The sequence below is a fragment of the Eptatretus burgeri genome, chromosome 4, assembly GCF_056783735.1.
Source record: "Eptatretus burgeri isolate ZD-2024b chromosome 4, Ebu_testis_v1, whole genome shotgun sequence".
Taxonomy (NCBI): domain Eukaryota; kingdom Metazoa; phylum Chordata; class Myxini; order Myxiniformes; family Myxinidae; genus Eptatretus; species Eptatretus burgeri.
In genome coordinates this window covers 136,365,126-136,385,721 of record NC_140964.1, presented here as the reverse complement: position 1 = coordinate 136,385,721, position 20,596 = coordinate 136,365,126, and the positions used below count along the sequence as shown (strand labels likewise).

Here is a 20,596-nt window from a genome sequence, read left to right as displayed (position 1 = left end):
TCCCTTGGATTGCCAGTTAATGTCCTCACTTTCCTCCCTTGGATTGCCAGTTAATGTCCTCCCCTTCCTCCCTTGGATTGCCAGTTAATGTCCTCCCCTTCCTCCCTTGGATTGCCAGTTAATGTCCTCCCCTTCCTCCCTTGGATTGCCAGTTAATGTCCTCCCCTTCCTCCCTTGGATTGCCAGTTAATGTCCTCACTTTCCTCCCTTGGATTGCCCGTTAATGTCCTCCCCTTCCTCCCTTGGATTGCCAGTTAATGTCCTCCCCTTCCTCCCTTGGATTGCCAGTTAATGTCCTCACCTTCCTCCCTTGGATTGCCAGTTAATGTCCCCCCCTTCCTCCTTTGGATTGCCAGTTAATGTCCTCACTTTCCTCCCTTGGATTGCCAGTTAATGTCCTCACTTTCCTCCCTTGGATTGCCAGTTAATGTCCCCCCCCTTCCTCCCTTGGATTGCCAGTTAATATCCTCACTTTCCTCCCTTGGATTGCCAGTTAATGTCCCCCCCCCTTCCTCCCTTGGATTGCCAGTTAATGTCCTCACCTTCCTACCTTGGATTGCCAGTTAATGTCCTCACCTTCCTCCCTTGGATTGCCAGTTAATGTCCTCACCTTCCTCCCTTGGATTTCCAGATAATGTCCTCACTTTCCTCCCTTGGATTGCCAGTTAATGTCCTCCCCTTCCTCCCTTGGATTGCCAGTTAATGTCCTCACTTTCCTCCCTTGGATTGCCAGTTAATGTCCTCACCCTCCTCCCTTGGATTGCCAGTTAATGTCCTCACCTTCCTCCCTTGGATTGCCAGTTAATGTCCTCCCCTTCCTCCCTTGGATTGCCAGTTAATGTCCTCACCTTCCTCCCTTGGATTGCCAGTTAATGTCCCCCCCTTCCTCCCTTGGATTGCCAGTTAATGTCCTCACTTTCCTCCCTTGGATTGCCCGTTAATGTCCCCCCCCCTTCCTCCCTTGGATTGCCAGTTAATGTCCTCACCTTCCTCCCTTGGATTGCCAGTTAATGTCCTCCCCTTCCTCCCTTGGATTGCCAGTTAATGTCCTCACCTTCCTCCCTTGGATTGCCAGTTAATGCCCCCCCTTCCTCCCTTGTATTGCCAGTTAATGTCCTCACCTTTCTCCCTTGGATTGCCAGTTAATGTCCCCCCCTTCCTCCCTTGGATTGCCAGTTAATGTCCTCACCTTCCTCCCTTGGATTGCCAGTTAATGTCCTCCCCTTCCTCCCTTGGATTGCCAGTTAATGTCCTCACCTCCTCCCTTGGATTGCCAGTTAATGTCCCCCCCTTCCTCCCTTGGATTGCCAGTTAATGTCCTCACTTTCCTCCCTTGGATTGCCCGTTAATGTCCTCCCCTTCCTCCCTTGGATTGCCAGTTAATGTCCTCCCCTTCCTCCCTTGGATTGCCAGTTAATGTCCTCACCTTCCTCCCTTGGATTGCCAGTTAATGTCCTCCCCTTCCTCCCTTGGATTGCCAGTTAATGTCCTCCCCTTCCTCCCTTGGATTGCCAGTTAATGTCCTCACCTTCCTCCCTTGGATTGCCAGTTAATGCCCCCCCTTCCTCCCTTGTATTGCCAGTTAATGTCCTCACCTTCCTCCCTTGGATTGCCAGTTAATGTCCCCCCGTTACTCCCTTGGATTCCCAGTTAATGTCCTCACCTTCCTCCCTTGGATTGCCCGTTAACGTCCCCACCCTTCCTCCCTTGGATTGCCAGTTAATGTCCTCACCTTCCTCCCTTGGATTGCCAGTTAATGTCCTCCCCTTCCTCCCTTGGATTGCCAGTTAATGTCCTCACCTTCCTCCCTTGGATTGCCAGTTAATGCCCCCCCTTCCTCCCTTGTATTGCCAGTTAATGTCCTCACCTTCCTCCCTTGGATTGCCAGTTAATGTCCCCCCCCTTCCTCCCTTGGATTGCCAGTTAATGTCCTCACTTTCCTCCCTTGGATTGCCCGTTAATGTCCTCCCCTTCCTCCCTTGGATTGCCAGTTAATGTCCTCACCTTCCTCCCTTGGATTGCCAGTTAATGTCCCCACCTTCCTCCTTTGGATTGCCAGATAATGTCCTCCCCTTCCTCCCTTGGATTGCCAGTTAATGTCCTCATTTCCTCCCTTGGATTGCCAGTTAATGTCCTCACTTTCCTCCCTTGGATTGCCAGTTAATGCCCCCCCTTCCTCCCTTGTATTGCCAGTTAATGTCCTCACCTTCCTCCCTTGGATTGCCAGTTAATGTCCCCCCCTTCCTCCCTTGGATTGCCAGTTAATGTCCTCACTTTCCTCCCTTGGATTGCCCGTTAATGTCCTCCCCTTCCTCCCTTGGATTGCCAGTTAATGTCCTCACCTTCCTCCCTTGGATTGCCAGTTAATGTCCCCCCCTTCCTCCCTTGGATTGCCAGTTAATGTCCTCACTTTCCTCCCTTGGATTGCCCGTTAATGTCCTCCCCTTCCTCCCTTGGATTGCCCGTTAATGTCCTCCCCTTCCTCCCTTGGATTGCCAGTTAATGTCCCCCCCCTTCCTCCCTTGGATTGCCAGTTAATGTCCTCACTTTCCTCCCTTGGATTGCCAGTTAATGTCCTCACTTTCCTCCCTTGGATTGCCAGTTAATGTCCTCACCTTCCTCCCTTCGGTTGCCAGTTAATGTCCTCACCTTCCTCCCTTTGGTTGCCAGTTAATGTCCTCACTTTCCTCCCTTGGATTGCCAGTTAATGTCCTCACCTTCCTCCCTTCGGTTGCCAGTTAATGTCCTCACTTTCCTCCCTTGGATTGCCAGTTAATGTCCTCACCTTCCTCCCTTCGGTTGCCAGTTAATGTCCTCACCTTCCTCCCTTCGGTTGCCAGTTAATGTCCTCACCTTCCTCCCTTGGATTGCCAGTTCATGTCCTCACCTTCCTCCCTTCGGTTGCCAGTTAATGTCCTCACCTTCCTCCCTTCGGTTGCCAGTTAATGTCCTCACCTTCCTCCCTTGGATTGCCAGTTAATGTCCTCACCTTCCTCCCTTCGGTTGCCAGTTAATGTCCTCACCTTCCTCCCTTCGGTTGCCAGTTAATGAGGCATCACCAATTCTGTCATGTATGTTATTTTGATGCCGTTTCATTTGGTGATTTTCAGGACATCCGCCCCACCAACAAGTCCTGCATCATTGAACACACAGAATGTATGTTTTTGTAAGAGGGGAATTAAACTGAGAAAACTTTATAACTGTGTAATTAACGAGTGACATGTTTGTTATTTTGGTGTGAGAGTTGGCCTTGTATCATTATACTAGGTGACCCGAGGTTTGAATCCCACATAGACTGCATTGTTTTGTCCATCCTGGGACTTCTACAAATATCCTTGCTTTTGTGCCAGGATGTGGCCTTCTAACGTTTTCATGAAGAATAATTACAGTATACCTTGAACTTCAGGTATGCCGAAAACAATCCTGGGCATACTTCATAGTTGTTTGGTTGCAGCTGGCCTGTGTTCTCTCTGTGCAGGTACGTGAGGGGAAACATGCGCGTTTCAGCTGTTACGTGACTGGAAAGCCACGGCCGGAAGTTGTTTGGAAAAAGAATGGACGAGAAGTTAATGAGGGTCGGCGGTACTGGATGTATGAGGATGCTGATGGTAACTCCATCTTGAAGGTGTTGTACTGCAAACTTCAAGATAGCGGCCTGTACACCTGTACTGCGAGAAATCTTGCTGGTCAGACATTTAGTCCGGTGCAACTTTTTGTTAATGGTAAGTTTTATTTGAATATTTTTTGACCAATGGATTTTTTTATTTTTTTTTTAACTTCAAAAAGCAAATTGTCCAACTTTTGGTTTTTAAATGTTTTCCTTTCTCATTTCTTCTGTCCTTACTATCTTTGCCTCTGACGATTTCATCCTGCGTAATGTTTTGCCCAATACGTCCACATCCATGGAAATCATGCGTTGATCTTATCAGGATTTCTGGGGATGATGAATCAATACGACGACTTTTATTTCACGGCAATTAGAAATTCCACTCTTTGTTTAAATGGACATCCTTCCTCGATTTTAAATAATTTCAACAATAAAATAATGTATCTTTCTGACAAGAAGTTATACTTTCGTTATGATGTACTTTCTTTGCATTAAGTTTACTTGCAGAGGAAACCCGCCCTATGGGCGACCTTGCTCCAAGTGTGCAACACGCTCTTCTGAGACGTTCCTTTATTTGGGTGGTGTATAGGCAGCAGACCGCTGCCTCGATCAGTCCCAAAAATAAAAAAATAACCCAGGTAATGTATATGAAGCAAAAACGTGCACACTGCTTATGTGCATATACAATACATCATGGTTATATGGTTCGATAAATACCTCCTTCACCTTAGGTGGACAGAGGTTGTTTTGACCCTGTGTTTGTTTGTCTGTCTGTCGATTTACCTCCACCACCAAAGCTGAAGGAGGTTCTGTTTTCACCACTTTTTGTTGGGTGGTCGCTAGACAACCGTTTTTCCAGGTTTTCCGTCTGTCTCTCTGTCTGTCTGTCTGTTTGTATGTAATGGACATCTCTGGAGGCCAGAGGAGTCAACCGATTTTGATGAAACTTGACTGGTAGGTTCATACCAGGATCTAGTTGTATGCTTTTGAGCACCGTTGCTATGGACGCCACCGTTGCCGAGCAACGGGACTTTGAAATTTTTGAAAAAAATCCGAAAAATATTTTTTTCCCGAAAAATCAAAAATCGGTTTACGTTTTGTGCTTTCATGCGCACTATACTTAACCTCTTTGTCAAAAAATTTCAGCCCGATCCGTAAAAAACTGAATGACGAGTATGCAATTATGTAGCGACCACCCATGTTGCCTACCGGCTTGTCTCGTTTGTTTGTGTGCAGGATATCTCAAAAAAGTTGGAGACAAATCCGGCTGAAATTTGGTGGGCAAGGTTGGATGTGTGACAAAACCGAACTGATTCGATTTTGGTGAAGATCCAGATCCAGATCCAGATCTGATAATTTTTAAAGTGATTCTTCACCATTGAGAGATTGGGCTAAACCGATATATATATATATATATATATATATATATATATATATATATATATATATATATATATATATATATATATATATATATATATATATATTGTTACGGTTGTGGAAATTCGCATTACACCATAAAGAGTCCTCAGGTGAGATATCTCAATCAGTCCATGTGTAGTTAGCCCACACCCGTTGTATAGAGGGAATTTATGTGATCCATTCGGGCTGCGATCCTTCAGTTAGTCGTTTTTCTTTCTCAATTATTAATTGGAACAAGAACAAAACAAACCAACAACGACGCTTGTGGGTTTTTCCCGCCATTTTTCCGCACGCTTGGTGTGAAGGAAGGGGGAAGGGCAGCTCGCCGCCGATTGGTGGATGAACAGCGTGAGGCGGTCGTTTCACATCCATCTATTCGAGGGACGGCACACGACGTGATGAATCACCCTGCCTGTGAAACACCAGGACGGATGTTTTTAGCCGGGTCGAAATCTGAACCCAGGCTAGACAGCTTGGAGGAGATTGTGCATACCTCTCGGACATCCTGCCAGCCTTGAAAACTATACCAGCCAAAATTACCCCAAATGAACTACAAATGCAGGCTGTCCAGGGTTCACTGACAATCCTTAAAAACAGCCCTTGGAACAAAGATACGAGAACAGCAAAACATCCGAACTTCATCCTTGAAATGCGATTCCAAAAAAAATAAGTGGATACCTTGGGCCCTGGAAGGACTCCACTCCACCTACAGAATGTCCACAATGTTTTGTCAGCATGAAGGAAAATACAAACTGATTTCCTTTTCTGGTTTTTTTGCAGACCCATTAAAAATGTGTGATAGCAAGCAGCGAGTATATGGTTGGAGAACGCATATTGGTTAGTACATTGTCAGGGATGCATTTCATCCTGTAAGCCCTCAAATGTCACACTGAACCTGGCACAGAATCATTCTCTCCCGTGAGCACGACGGCAATGCAGAAACACATCCACTGGATGCATGTACCATGTAATTTCATGCGATCAACGTTTGCGCAACAAAAAACATAACCGCACTCCTGAAGATGAATCCTACCGAAGATTACGCACACGTGATGAGACACCCTCTATAAACCCACAAATGGAGATTACAGCAATCAGGAAATGGTTGCAAACCTCTGGGGGTCACGGCCATCACACTGGACTGTCTGGGATCGTACCCTGCGTTCCAACCTGTCAGCTCTTATTCAAGGTCTTCTCCTGGATTGGTTTATAGATTTCCTCCGGATTTGCAAACAGTGGGTAGCTCTGGGCGGCGTTCCCTCCCGTGCTCTCATCCTTCGATGGATTAATCCGGACCAATCCTGGTCTTTATCTATGATACAGCGGTGATCTATCTTCGTCGCAGAAATATATGATGTATTATTTTGCGAAAGAATCCACCCTGTTGAACAGAGGTCCTCATCCCTCTGCCAGGCAGTCTGCAGGAGTATCCGTCTCTGCCAATGAGGAGAAAAACAAGCAAGAGTTCATCGACCTGGAACATTATTTTCATTCAGGAGAGTCCCACACTCTGACTTTGCCCCACCATAAGGACTGTGCTTCATCTTCAAACTTATTTATGTGGTTGGTCAGGTCAGGTCAGGTATGGGAGCATGTGCCAGAGCAGCGCGTCGCTGTGTCCAGTTTTCGCCGGGACTCCAGGGCACTCCGTCTAGCCATCCCCCAGGCAGATGCCTGGCCCATCCCCACCTCCTTGAGAAGCTAATCAACCTGCTGCAACCATGAGGAACGTGGTCGGCCCATTGGCCAACTCCACTCATGAGACTCCCTCGCTGAGAGAATCTGGTGAGCAGGATCAGCGTCAGGAAAACGAGCCACTTGTCCATACAGCTGCAGCTAATGCTCACTGACTATGCAGGTAACAAATCTCATTTGAGTCTCTCTCAGCAACGGCTCGTTGGACACAAAGCCCAAACAGCAATAGCCAAGGATTCTCCGAAGAGACCTGGTACCAAATGAATGAAGTCTCCGTCTCAGATCCCTGGTCAGAGTCCAAGTCTCGCCTCCATCGAGCAAGACTGGAAGCACCAAGGAAGTGAAGACTCAGACTTTCGTCCTCCCACACAGGTACCGGCAGCGCTACACGCCAGGCCAGACCCAGACGTCTATTGACCTCTGACTCACAGCCAGCAGAGACATAAATATCACTGCCAAGGTAAGTGAATCTCTCCACGACCTCAACATCCTCACCACAAACAGACACAGACAGGACAGCAGCATCCAAGATCTCATTGAAAGCCTGGATCTTGGTTTTGACCCAGGAAACCCGTAATCCCAGCGCGTCAGACTCCTCATTCAGCACCTCGAGGGCCCCCAAAAAGGATGTCTGGAGTCTCCGCAAACATGACTGCTTCATCTGATCAGAGATCTTGAAATTCCCAAACGATGCACCACAGCTTGATCTCTCCGACAATCATCCCTAAAATCCAGTCCATACAAGTGCTGAAAAGTGTGGGGGTCAGTACACACCCCTGACGAACTCCAGTAACAACTGGAAATAAGTCAGGGATGGTACCACCACATCTTACAGCACTCAGTACCAGAGTAGAGTTCAGACATCAGATCGATCAGTTTTGGTGGCACCCCACGAAGACCAAGAATCCTCCAGAGGACATCTCGATTCACTGAATCGAACGCTTTACAGAGATCAACATAGGCTGCAAGCAGCCCCTGCCGAAACTCTCGTCTGCGTTCGGTGAGGACACGAAGAGCAAGGATACGGTCAATCGTTGACCTCTTTGGTGTAAAGCCTGACTGCTCTGGACGCTGGTGCTCAAGCAGATGGTGGCGAACCCTATCAAGAATTATCCGAGCAAAGACCTTGCCCGGCACTGAGAGCAGCGCCACCCCTCGGTAGTTGTTGCAGTCTTGGCGATCACCCTTCTCTTTCCAGAGCGGGACAACAAGGCCCCTCTTCCAGTCAGTTGGGATGATGCCTGTGTTCCAGGCAGAGCACAAAACTGCATGCAATGACACGAGTGCAGCATTTCCACCAGCCTCGAAGTTCAGCATGGATAAACAGATCCCTGGAGCTTTACCCCATCTCGACCAGTTCACCACAGCCCGTGTTTCCACAAGCGAAGGTGGACCACAGTTGATCGGAGGGTCAGCAACAGGGATTGTAACACCCCTGACATCCAACTCAACAGCTGGTGGATCAGTCTGGTACAACCGTTCAAAGTAACCGGCCCAGCGGGCCTTCACTTCAGACTCCTCTGTCAAGAGCCTACCACCCTCTGTTCTAACTGCAGTACACCGAGGGATTGGCTTGGATGAACGCAATGTGTGAATTCCCCTGTGAGTGGGACGAGAATCACTTGCCCACAGGTGATGCTCTACCCCCTCACAGATTCCTCGCATACAGGCCTCCTTGTCCACCCTCAGTGCACGTACAGTTTTACGCCTCAGCTCCCTGAACAGCTCAGCTCTGCCATTCAGCCTGGCCCTGCGACTCTGGTCAATGGTATCCAGTGTCCCTTGAAAGACAAAATTCTTCCTTGCACTACGGTGAGTTCCAAGGCATCCACCGGCATACCATTTATGTGGTCGGCCTCTGGAACTCCTGGACTTCACAATCCGATATCACCTTACTTCAACGGGTCATGTATCCAAGCTGACATCCAAGGCCAACTGCCACCCTGAAATTTTTTGTTGGTCTCGATCCTACCTTTGCTATCCTCGTATTATATTTATGGACAAAACCTTCATCCAGAGTGTCAAGGAACATGGCTTCCCACTGCAGACTATGGTTGCTGCTTCCCATTTGTCCAGGTTAAAGCTCTGGAATCGAAATTTCTCCTTGTCATGGGAATCTTGCTTTCGGAAGCTTCGTCTCAGGGTCTGCTTCTTTCTAACCATCAGCAGGTTTGCTGGTCTTGCTGTTTATACCGGCTCGATTCTCGTACTCCTTCTGCCCTCTCACCTCTCTGTTCAGCTCTTGCCCCTCCAGGTCACATGTGTTTTACCCGAAACTCTTCCCTTGTTCCCCTCTTGTTCCTCTCCTCAAATAAAATAAAAAAAACCTTCCCTCCATGAGTCCCTCTTTTCTAACCTGTGGAACTGTGTTCTTGAGTCAAGAATTACAAGCTCTTTACAACAGGATTTAAATTCCGTTGCCCACTGCCACCTCACGGTCTCCCATTTCTACGGGTGACCTTTACTACACCCATTGAGACTGTTTTCTCAACAATTTCCTCTCCTTGTTCCTACTGTCTTCCAACCATTTCCCATTTGTCTCATTTTGTCTCCAGATTAATTTCCCCCTGTCCTTTTGCTCTTCCGTCATCCTTGATACCTGTGTTTCACCTGTCCTCCATAGTGCATTGATGTGGTTCATACCAACTGTTTCCCTTTCACCAAATTTTGCCCTTTGACCCTTTGCCCTCTGCTTCGCTTGAGTCTTAGCATCTGTATGGTCAACATTCCTCATATAACCTAAAGGAACGAGAAGGGTACTCGGTGGAGCATGTACCTCCGCTGGGCCGAACAGTTTAGGTTTTGGATCCCAATGATGGACCGGATCTGCATTTGGATAATCACCAAAATCTAATCGGCTTCTTCTTGTCACACACCCAAATTGTCCACAACCTTCGTCCGAATCCGTCCTGACCATTTTGAGATATTCCGCTCACAGACGCGCAAGCAAACAGGTGAATCCATAACATCCGTCCACCTTCGGGGGTGCACCGTGCAGGTAATACCATTGTGAGATTGAGGATGTCATGAACGTTCAGACTGGGAAATTAACCTGGAAAGGTTACTTATTAGATCCTCGTGGAGGATCTCGAAGTCTTACTCACGTTGTTGTTGTTCTTCATCTTCTTCTTGTGGACTTTTTTGTTTCACAGCCGACAGTTTTCATCGGATCTTCGTGAAACTTGCCATGTATATGCAGAAAGCCCACGCGCAGACAGTAACCATCTCCGATTTTGAAAATTCTTCCGAGAGAAAAAGTTGACGTCATAATATCGCCGCTAATGGAAATCGCCTCAAAAAATTATCTCCGAAACTCGGCAAGCTTTTTGAATTCTGTTTGCGGGAATCAAGCCGGGCATTAGCACAGATAATTTATCGCAAACCTGATACATCACAATGACGTCATATTCGTTTTCATGACGTCATCATTAAGAGGATGAGGATCTTAGCTCATTTGAGCTTGTTAATTTTAATTGTGAATGTCTTTTTGATGCTTGGAGAATCCTTCAGAAATTCCTTAAGATGATGTAAGACGCATGGCTCTCTCGGGAATTTTCATAGCATGTGCAGTGCATGACGCTCAGGCGTTGCACAGGTATGACGGTGTGTGCAAACTCGGTGAATTTTGTCGATATCCACAGTTTTGTTTAACTTTCTGAAATATCCTGCCGAACTACACTCACACATCCTGGAAATGAATGATCAAAGCAGCTTTTAATTGGAAAAAAAAGAAATATTTGTGTTAAATTAGGTGGTGTAAAAGCCAGTTCGTCAACGGCGGTATATTCAGAATTTTTTATTTTCTCCAACCTTTTAAAATTCCTATTTTATTTAAATTGAATTGCATCTCGCACTTGAACACTGAGGAACACAAATCGCCTTTTTGGCACTTTCAAGTCCCTTCCGTTTAGCAAACTAAAATGGTGTTTTACATCATCTTCACCAATGAAATTTGTCCCCCTCGCAGACCATTTCCATGTTCTTGTTTTCTCAAGACTGCGCGGGGTGAGGTGTTCTATAAGCTCACTCGTTTGAACACTTTAATTACGCTTTTCAGTTTTCACCATATCTGCTCCTCAACGACGGAATCGACAAGTTCTTAAAACCATAACGATGTCTTTCAGTCCATAGGTCAGTCAGTCACTCCAAATGTGATTCGTCATTCAGTCAATGGGTCCATGAACATTGTTTTGTTTCTTCCTGACTCCTCTGCGGAAGCTCAACGGATCGTTTTGAAACGCGGTATGATGATCCATGTCCCCGATGTACAAAAACTTATGGAGCCCTTTTTAAATTCTCTATCCAAATGGTGAGACTATTAACTCCAAATGTGATTCGTCAATACCACCGACAAGGATAATGAGCTAACAAGGAGTTTTTGATTCACTCATGACTCGTTTTCTCCAAATTGATATTCAACGAGCAAATACAACCCGTCGCAATGCTGTTAGGGAATATGGAGGGGAGGAGGGAGAGGGAGACACAGGAAGGAGCGTGGGAGGAGGGGAAGAGGAGGGAGAAGGGAGGAAAAGAGGGGGACAAGGGGGAGAAGGGGGGAGGAGTGAGAAGGAGGGTGAGGCAGCAGAGGGAGAGGGGTGAGGAGAGGGGTGAAAAGCGGAGGGACAGGAGGGAGAGGGGTGAGGGAGCGGAGTGAGAAAGAGGGAGAGGGGTGAGGGAGCAGAGTGAGAAAGAGGGATAAGGGTGAGGAAGCAGAGTGAGAAAGAGGGAGAGGGGTGAGGGAGCAGAGTGAGAAAGAGGGAGAGGGAGCAGAGTGAGAGAGGGAGAGGGGTGAGGAAGCAGAGTGAGAAAGAAGAAGAGGGGTGAGAGAGCAGAGTGAGGGAGAGGGGTGAGGAAACAGAGAGAGAAAGAGGGAGAGGGGTGAGGGAGCAGAGTGAGAAAGAGGGAGAGGATGAGGAGCAGAGTGAGAAAGAGGGAGAGGGGTGAGGGAGCAGAGTGAGAAAGAGGGAGAGGGTGAGGAGCAGAGTGAGAAAGAGGGAGAGGGGTTAGGAGCAGAGTGAGAAAGAGGGAGAGGGGTGAGGGAGCAGAGTGAGAAAGAGGGAGAGGGTGAGGAGCAGAGTGAGAAAGAGGGAGAGGGGTTAGGAGCAGAGTGAGGAAGCAGAGTGAGAAAGAGGGAGAAGGGTGAGGGAGCGGAGTGAGAAAGAGGGAGAGGGGTGAGGGAGCGGAGTGAGAAAGAGGGATAGGGGTGAGGGAGCAGAGTGAGAAAGAGGGGTGAGGGAGCAGAGTGAGAAAGAGGGAGAGGGGTGAGGGAGCAGAGTGAGAAAGAGGGAGAGGGGTGAGGAGCAGAGTGAGAAAGAGGGAGAGGGGTGAGGAGCAGAGTGAGAAAGAGGAGAGGGTGAGGGAGCAGAGTGAGGAAGAGGAAGAGGGGTGAGGAGCAGAGTGAGAAAGAGGGAGAGGGGTGAGGGAGAGGGGTGAGGGAGCAGAGTGAGAAAGAGGGAGAGGGAGCAGAGTGAGAGAGGGAGAGGGGTGAGGAAGCAGAGTGAGAAAGAAGAAGAGGGGTGAGAGAGCAGAGTGAGGGAGGGGGGTGAGGGAGCAGAGTGAGAAAGAGGGAGAGGGGTGAGGGAGCAGAGTGAGAAAGAGGGAGAGGGTGAGGAGCAGAGTGAGAAAGAAGAAGAGGGGTGAGAGAGCAGAGTGAGGGAGAGGGGTGAGGGAGCAGAGTGAGAAAGAGGGAGAGGGTGAGGAGCAGAGTGAGAAAGAAGAAGAGGGGTGAGAGAGCAGAGTGAGGGAGAGGGGTGAGGGAGCAGAGTGAGAAAGAGGGAGAGGGTGAGGAGCAGAGTGAGAAAGAGGGAGAGGGGTTAGGAGCAGAGTGAGAAAGAGGGAGAGGGGTGAGGGAGCAGAGTGAGAAAGAGGGAGAGGGAGAGGAGCAGAGTGGGAAAGAGGGAGAGGGGTTAGGAGCAGAGTGAGAAAGAGGGAGAGGGGTAAGGAGCAGAGTGAGGAAGCAGAGTGAGAAAGAGGGAGAGGGGTGAGGGAGCGGAGTGAGAAAGAGGGAGAGGGGTGAGGGAGCGGAGTGAGAAAGAGGGATAGGGGTGAGGGAGCAGAGTGAGAAAGAGGGAGAGGGGTGAGGGAGCAGAGTGAGAAAGAGGGAGAGGGGTGAGGAGCAGAGTGAGAAAGAGGGAGAGGGGTGAGGAGCAGAGTGAGAAAGAGGAGAGGGTGAGGGAGCAGAGTGAGGGAGCAGAGTGAGGAAGAGGAAGAGGGGTGAGGAGCAGAGGGGTGAGGGAGCAGAGTGAGAGAAGAGGGAGAGGGGTGAGGAGCAGAGTGAGAAATAGGGAGAGGGGTGAGGGAGCGGCGTGAGAAAGAGAAAGAGAGAGAGGGGTGAGGGAGCAGAGTTGGAAAGAGGGAGAGGGGTGAGGGAGCAGAGTGGGAAAGAGGGAGAGGGGTGAGGGAGCAGAGTGAGAAAGAGGGGGAGGGGTGAGGGAGCGGAGTGAGAAAGAGGGAGAGGGGTGAGGGAGCGGAGTGAGAAAGAGGGATAGGGGTGAGGGAGCAGAGTGAGAAAGAGAGGGGTGAGAGAGCAGAGTGAGAAAGAGGGAGAGGGGTGAGGGAGTAGAGTGAGAAAGCGGGAGAGGGGTGAGGACCAGAGTGAGAAAGAGGGAGAGGGGTGAGCAGAAGAGTGAGAAAGAGGAGAGGGGTGAGGGAGCAGAGTGAGGCAGAGGGGTGAGGGAGCAGAGTGAGGAAGAGGAAGAGGGGTGAGGAGCAGAGTGAGAAAGAGGGAGAGGGGTGAGGAGCAGAGTGAGAAAGAGGGAGAGGGGTGAGGGAGCAGAGTGAGAAAGAGGGAGAGGGGTGAGGGAGCAGAGTGAGAAAGAGGGAGAGGGGTGAGGGAGCAGAGTGAGAAAGAGGGAGAGGGGTGAGGGAGCGGCGTGAGAAAGAGAAAGAGAGAGAGGGGTGAGGGAGCAGAGTGAGAATGAGGGTGAGGAGGGAGCAGAGTGAGAAGAGGGAGAGGAGTGAGATTGAGGTAGAGGGGTAAGGGAGCGGAGTGAGAAAGAGGGAGAGGGGTGAGGGAGCGGAGTGAGAAAGAGGGAGAGGAGTGAGATTGAGGGAGAGGGGTGAGGGAGCGGAGTGAGAAAGAGGGAGAGGAGTGAGATTGAGGGAGAGGGGTGAGGGAGCGGAGTGAGAGAGAGGGAGAGGAGTGAGGGAGCAGAGTGAGAATGAGGGTGTGGAGGGAGCAGAGTGAGAAAGAGGATGTGGAGGGAGCAGAGTGAGAAAGAGGGAGAGGAGTGAGATTGAGGTAGAGGAGTAAGTGAGCGGAGTGAGATTGAGGGGGAGGGGTGAGGGAGCGGAGTGAGATTGAGGGAGATGGGTGAGGGAGAGGAGTGAGAGGTGTGAGCAAGAGGAGTGAGATTGAGGGAGAGGGGTGAGGGAGCGGAATTAGAAAGAGGGAGAGGAGTGAGATTGAATGAGAGGGGTGAGGGAGCAAAGTGAGAGAGAGGGAGCAGAGTGAGAAAGAGGGAGCGGAGTGACATTGAGGGAGAGGGGTGAGGGAGAGGTGTGAGATTGAGGGAGAGGAGTGAGATTGAATGAGAGGGGTGAGAGAGCAAAGTGAGAGAGAGAGAGAGGGAGCAGAGTGAGAAAGAGGGAGAGGAGTGAGATTGAGGGAGAGGGGTGAGAGGGAGGAGTGAGATTGAGGGAGAGGGGTGAGGTAGAGGGAGAGGTGATACAGGAGTTTGGGGGGGAGGGGGTGTTCTGGCAGATGTGATATCCAGTTTAATGTCCATTGAAGAGATGACATACACATTGATGAATCTCCCTGCTTGTGAAACACCGGGATGACAGTTTTTGGAGGGTGAGGATTCAAACCCAGGCTCGACAGTTTTGGGCAAGTGTGCCTACCTTTCGGCTATCCTTCCATGATGTGGTGATTCATTACTTTGAAACCACTCAAAACATTTTTTCTCATTGTAATCCTCTTACTTATTTAGTCTTCGTAACCCAGGAGATGTCCACATTGGAGAACTGAGCCACGGTATCGCCATGGAAGCTTGTCGAGATCGAAGCTTGAAGAGCTCTCACCAAGTGGGTTAAACACTCAAGCAAGCACTCCAACGAAATGGTTGAAGAAACTTTCAAAAAAAAAGAAGTAACTTTTCTTATATGTATCTATGTCGAAGTGAGGGGTTGAAAATGAAAGCAGATTGTACAAAAGGGGAAATGTCATGTGAAATAAAATTCCACATTTTCAGCGAGCGAACCACCGCCCAAGGCATCGCATGACAATGCAGGGCCAAACGCAGGCAGTCGTCCCTGAACTTTGTTCAAGTCGATCGGTATATTCAGTGATAGTGTGAATACTTTTGCTGTGTGTGGCCAAGGCTTGCAAACAAACAACCAAGTAGCATGTAAATCACTCGCCAAGTGGCTTAAGCACTCGACTTAACCAGTGATGAGGAACAGCTGGCTTGGCAAGCAAGAAACAATCGCCGATCAGTCATATAAATAGCATGCACCCGGTGACGCCCGGAATGTCAAACAATGCCCGAATTGGACAAATGAACACTTTTTTTTTTAGCAGTTAGAACTGCTGCTGAGGCCAAAGTTTTTAAATTTTGAAATTCAGCTCAGGTTCAGACAGTTTTCGAGGTTATGGCATGTGCGGAAATGAAACAAAGCCATGAAAGCTGGCGTCTCTTGGAGTTTATAAGCATTGCAATGTCCCCAGTGATTCCTAGATATGATGATGAGGCATTCAATGATATGAATGAGGAAAGTGAAAAACAAACTTTGTCATAAAGAAACCATTGTGACCTCTTCCAAGTGTTGGCATTTTTGAGCAGGCCAAAAAAAAATAGGCAAATTAAGACCCAAGCAAGCTGACAGAGGGCTGACCACAGATGACACCTTGCTAAAGGATAATTACATAAGACCTTTAATCATCTTCAAAAAGGGTGTTTAAATTCACCCAAACACCCAATTTTCACTCATGCACTCCCTTGGAGTTTCCTTATTATGCATGTAAAGTTTTTGGCCGCTAGGTTTCATGGTTTTGGAGTTGTGGAGGAGACTGATGGACTGACACACACTGGCATTTATTAGTATAGAATCCTGCTGGCAGATCAGAATGAAAGACCAACATTAATGCATCTGCACATGATTAATCGTTTGTATTTGATGATAAATTGAAACACTCCAATCAACGAAGATGGAAGATGGAAGAAGCCTTCACCTCCTGAATTGGACTCGCCAAAATTCCAATGTAAGCACTAACCAGGCACATCAGCTCAGAACACAACCCAATCCGTGGATGTGATCCACATTACAATCATCGTCGGCACGAAGCTCACTCCACGGATGTGATGTACACCTCCATCATCAGCACGTTCCCACTCTGCATTCTTCAGGGTTGAATCCCATCAAATGCTGTGAGCATCAAAAGCATCTGTCACACCTGGGATTATCCATTGTTATTATTTTCCTTCTTAACCCATTCAACAGCTGTATTCAATTAAACTCACCATCTCTCAGCATTTTGGGCTGCTGTGATGATCTCCAATCCACAAAATTGTTTTCCATAACGTTTTTTTTTTTTTGCTATTCTGTGTTTATTACGCAGTCATGCAATGATATATATTACTAAAACTCTCATCTTGTATAAATGTATGTATGTATGTATGTATGTTCCTGAAATACAGCCAAAACGGTACACGATAGCACAAAAATTTTCGGGCCACCTTACTCACCATTCTCCTGCGGTGTGCAGTATCAAGTTTCATTCAGATCGGGCAACGAAAAAAATTATTAAAAAATCAATTCCCGATTTAGTCAAGTACTCTTCGGGAGAATTTGATCAATGCAAACAACCTCAGCGGTATAGTTCCCTGGAACTATCTTTTTTTTTTTCTTGATATGATTTTTTTCATCAACCGCTGTCACAACGGGAACCCAACGGGTTCATGGGTCATCTAGTGATATGATATGAATCGTAAGTAGATGAAAAGACAATGTTTACCAGGAGAATATATATATATATATATATATATGTATATATATATATATATATATATATATATATATATATATATATATATATATATATATATATATATATATATAACCACCTCTGGTCTCCAACTCCATGGCCACAAACGTTATGTTGACCGAGTTATCCATCATATCACTCTCACGCTGCAGTTGTTGCTCACGACGCATTTGTAGTGGAATTCCTGAGAGGCCAGGAGAAAAACAAAAAGGGAATGAAACGATGTATATTCTGAAGTTTCCCTCCTTTCTGAATCCGTCAAAGCAGGTAGATTTGGTAAACACTTCGGCAGGCTTGCATGGCCTATTAGTGTTTCGTTTCATTCGCAGTGTTGATTTCCATGGTAGAGTCAATACGAATGGGAGATTAAGGTGATCAAATGTATCACTCATTTAGCTGTTCGATTGTGCTAGTTCCTCCTTGATATGAATACTTGTCATGGCGTTTACAATGTTATGCACCATTTTGTTGTACCGATGTACGAAAGTTTCTTGAGAAATTGTTTGTTTGAGATAAATGCAACGTAGTACTTCTATCCTGCAGAACCCCTGGTGCCATTCAAGTCAAAGTTGAAAGATGTGGAGGTGCGAGAGATGGAAACTGCAACGCTCGCATGCGAGGTCCCACAACCAGATATGGCAGCCAGCTGGTTCTTGGAGGAAACTCGCCTGCGGGAGACGTCGGACAAGTATGAGATGCATGAAGATGGATCACTGCGTCAACTGACCATCCGAAACGTGACGGCAGATGATGATGCAGTCTACGTCTGTGAGACGGATGAGGGCAGCCGAACAGTTGCTGAAGTCTCTGTAAAAGGTAAGGTGTGTTTGTGGTTGAACCGTTATTTGTGCATTTTTGTAAAGGCATCGGTTCAAGGGATATGGTTTTAAAACTGTTCTTCACAGGGTCTAAGGCTCGTGTCGGATCTTGTTTATTTATTTTTTTTATGTTTTTTTTTTTTTTGTATACAATGTCGATGCTCGTATAAGAGCTAACTCACAGAATGTACAACAAGTGGAGCAGGATACAAGAGGAGCGGGAGTGGGAATGACAAAACAGTGGGGAACAGAGACATGAGGAGATCTGTGGAAGGGAGAGGGATGGGGCAGGGAACACAGGGTATACAAGATGGACATTACAGGGACTTTCAGAAAGGAAAGCAGGAAATTTGAAAGAGGTGGGTTTGGGGTGGATTAATGGGGGTAGAAAAGATCGAGCATTTAGATGGGGGACAATAAGAGGTGGTGCCAAGGAATGACTTTGAATGACGGAGGATTCCCAGTCGGAGACTGGCTTTGGAAGCCAGCTTGGAAATGTGGCTTTCCCAGGAAAGATCATTGCAGATCGTAAGACCAAGTATCTTCAATGAAAGGACTTCTTCAAGAGGATTGTTGAGAAAGTAGATGGGGGTGGGGGGGGGGTTCCAGACAGTCCATTCAGAAAGACATAGTGAGAGTGTGAGATTTGTCCGGTTGAAAGACATGTTCCATGTGTTGGACCACTTTGTGATTTTATCCAGATCTGCAGAGTGAAGAAGCTGCTGCATGCCGGTCTGAGGGATGACAGATGGTACGGCAGAGGGGGGAGTCATCAGCAGAGAGATACAGTGGGGAGAACAAGTATTTGATACACTGCCGATTTTGCAGGTTTTCCCACTTACAAAGCACGTAGAGGTCTGTAATTTTTAGCATAGGTACACTTCAACTGTGAAAGACGGAATCTAAAACAAAAATCCTGAAAATCACATTGTATGATTTTTAAATAATTAATTTGCATTTTATTGCATGAAATAAGTATTTGATACATCAGAAAAACAGAACTTAATATTTGGTACAGAAACCTTTGTTTGCAATTACAGAGATCAGACGTTTCCTGAAGTTCTTAACCAGGTTTGCACAGACTGCAGCAGGGATTTTGGCCCACTCCTCCATACAGATCTTCTCCAGATCCTTCAGGTTTCAGGGCTGTCGCTGGGCAACACAGACTTTCAGCTCCCTCCAAAGATTTTCTATTGGGTTCAGGTCTGGAGACTGGCGAGGCCACTCCAGGACCTTGAGATGCTTCTTACGGATCCACTCCTTAGTTGCCCTGGCTGTGTGTTTTGGGTCGTTGTCATACTGGAAGACACAGCCACGCCCAATCTTCAATGCTCTTGTTGAGGGAAGGAGGTTGTTGGCCAAGATCTCGTGATACATGGCCCCATCCATCCTCCCCTCAATACGGTGCAGTCGTCCTGTCCCCTTTGCAGAAAAGCATCCCCAAAGAATGATGTTTCCACCTCCATGCTTCACGGTTGGGATGGTGTTCTTGGGGTTGTACTCATCCTTCTTCTTCCTCCAAACACAGCGAGTGGAGTTTAAACCAAAAAGCTCTATTTTGGTCTCATCAGACCACATGACCTTCTCCCATTCCTCCTCTGGATCATCCAGATGGTCATTGGCAAACTTCAGACGGACCTGGACATGCGCTGGCTTGAGCAGAGGGACCTTGCGTGCGCTGCAGGATTTTTTGCTGCAGCAAAAAATGCACCCTGCAGCAGGGCCACACGTTTGCTGCAACAGGAAACGAAGACTGTGAGCTATGAGTGGAGATGTCCTTGGGATACCACAGGAAGAGAGTTTGGTTAGCAGGGCAGGGTGACAGACCGTATCAAAAGCAGGCTACATGTCAAGGGAGATGGCACTGATTTCATATCCGGCATTGAGGACCTCCATCCATTATTAGAGAGCAGAAGCAGCATAGTATAGCCAGGGTAGAGTGACCTGGTCTGAATCCAAATTGATGATCGCAAATCAAGCCATTGGAGAAGAGGAAGGATTTGATGTCTGAAGCGATGATGGATTCCATAACCTTGCTGATGATTGGGAGAAGGCTGATTGGTCTGTGGTTGCAGGGGTCTGTTTTTTCACCTTTTTTATGCATGGCAGTGATGTTTGCTGATTTCGAAGGAGATGGCAGATGACCTTGAGCAAATGAGAGGGTGAAGAGAACAGAGAGAGGGTGAGCAAGAGCAGAGGAGCAGGTTTTTAGGACACGTGGGCTGATGGCGTCTGGACCGGTTGCAGAATCTGAGTCGAGGTTTGACAGCAAGCTCTCCACCTTGTCAGGAGAAAAGGACACAGAGTCCAGGGACAGTTGGGTGTGACTGGGTATAGTGGGTACAGAAAGCAATGGGTTTGGGACACAAGATTTAGAAGCAAACACCGAGTTTAGGCATTCAGTCTTTTCAAGTGCAGTGTCAGCAGTGCGGCCATTTGAGGTAAGGGAGAGGATGGAGGGGGGACATACACCAGAAACAGACTTAACTAGATGTCACCAGGATTTAGAGGAGAGAGAAAGGTTTGAGAGTTCAGACTTGAGATTATTAAGATGTTGTTTTCTGGCTCTCCTGTTGGTAGATACAAACTTGTTCTAAGCTTTGTGGAAGCAACTGAGATTGCCTTCAGTTGGATTTGCTTTCCCTGAGGCAAAGGCAAGTTGTTTCAGGACAACTGCCTCACCAGAAGCATCAGTGAGCCAAGGGTGGGAGGAAGGGTAAGACAACTGAAGTTGAGAGGGGATAAATCTGTGCATGAGGGAGAGCAAGTTTCTTTGGAAGAATTCCCAGGATGAGTTGGTGTTGGAGAAAGTGGTGATGGGAGACCAATCTAGAACTTTGATGGCTGCTTGGAGACCCTGCCAGTCAGCCTGAATGAAATGCCAGACTCGACAGCACTGAGATGGTTCTCTAATAACGTCCAGAGAGATGTCTCTTTTGACAAACACATGGTCAGAAGAACCAATTAGAGTGGAGGAAGAACAGCAGATATTTTCAGTGAAATTTGTCAAAATCAGATCCAGAAGAGATGGAGAACCTTTGGTTGTCCCAATGATTCAGTCCCAATTAG

General features: G+C 47.6%; 1 protein-coding gene across 1 annotated transcript in view; it reads left to right on the top strand.

Annotated features, from left to right (window-relative positions):
* The window catches only part of OBSCN (obscurin, cytoskeletal calmodulin and titin-interacting RhoGEF), a 498,370-nt gene that overhangs the window by 57,923 nt on the left and 419,851 nt on the right, over positions 1–20,596 (top strand). Inside the window, exons 3-4 of the mRNA XM_085876584.1 lie at positions 3,479–3,722; positions 17,253–17,525. Coding sequence (XP_085732710.1) covers positions 3,479–3,722; positions 17,253–17,525 — 517 coding nt within the window. The remainder of the gene's footprint in view (positions 1–3,478; positions 3,723–17,252; positions 17,526–20,596) is intronic.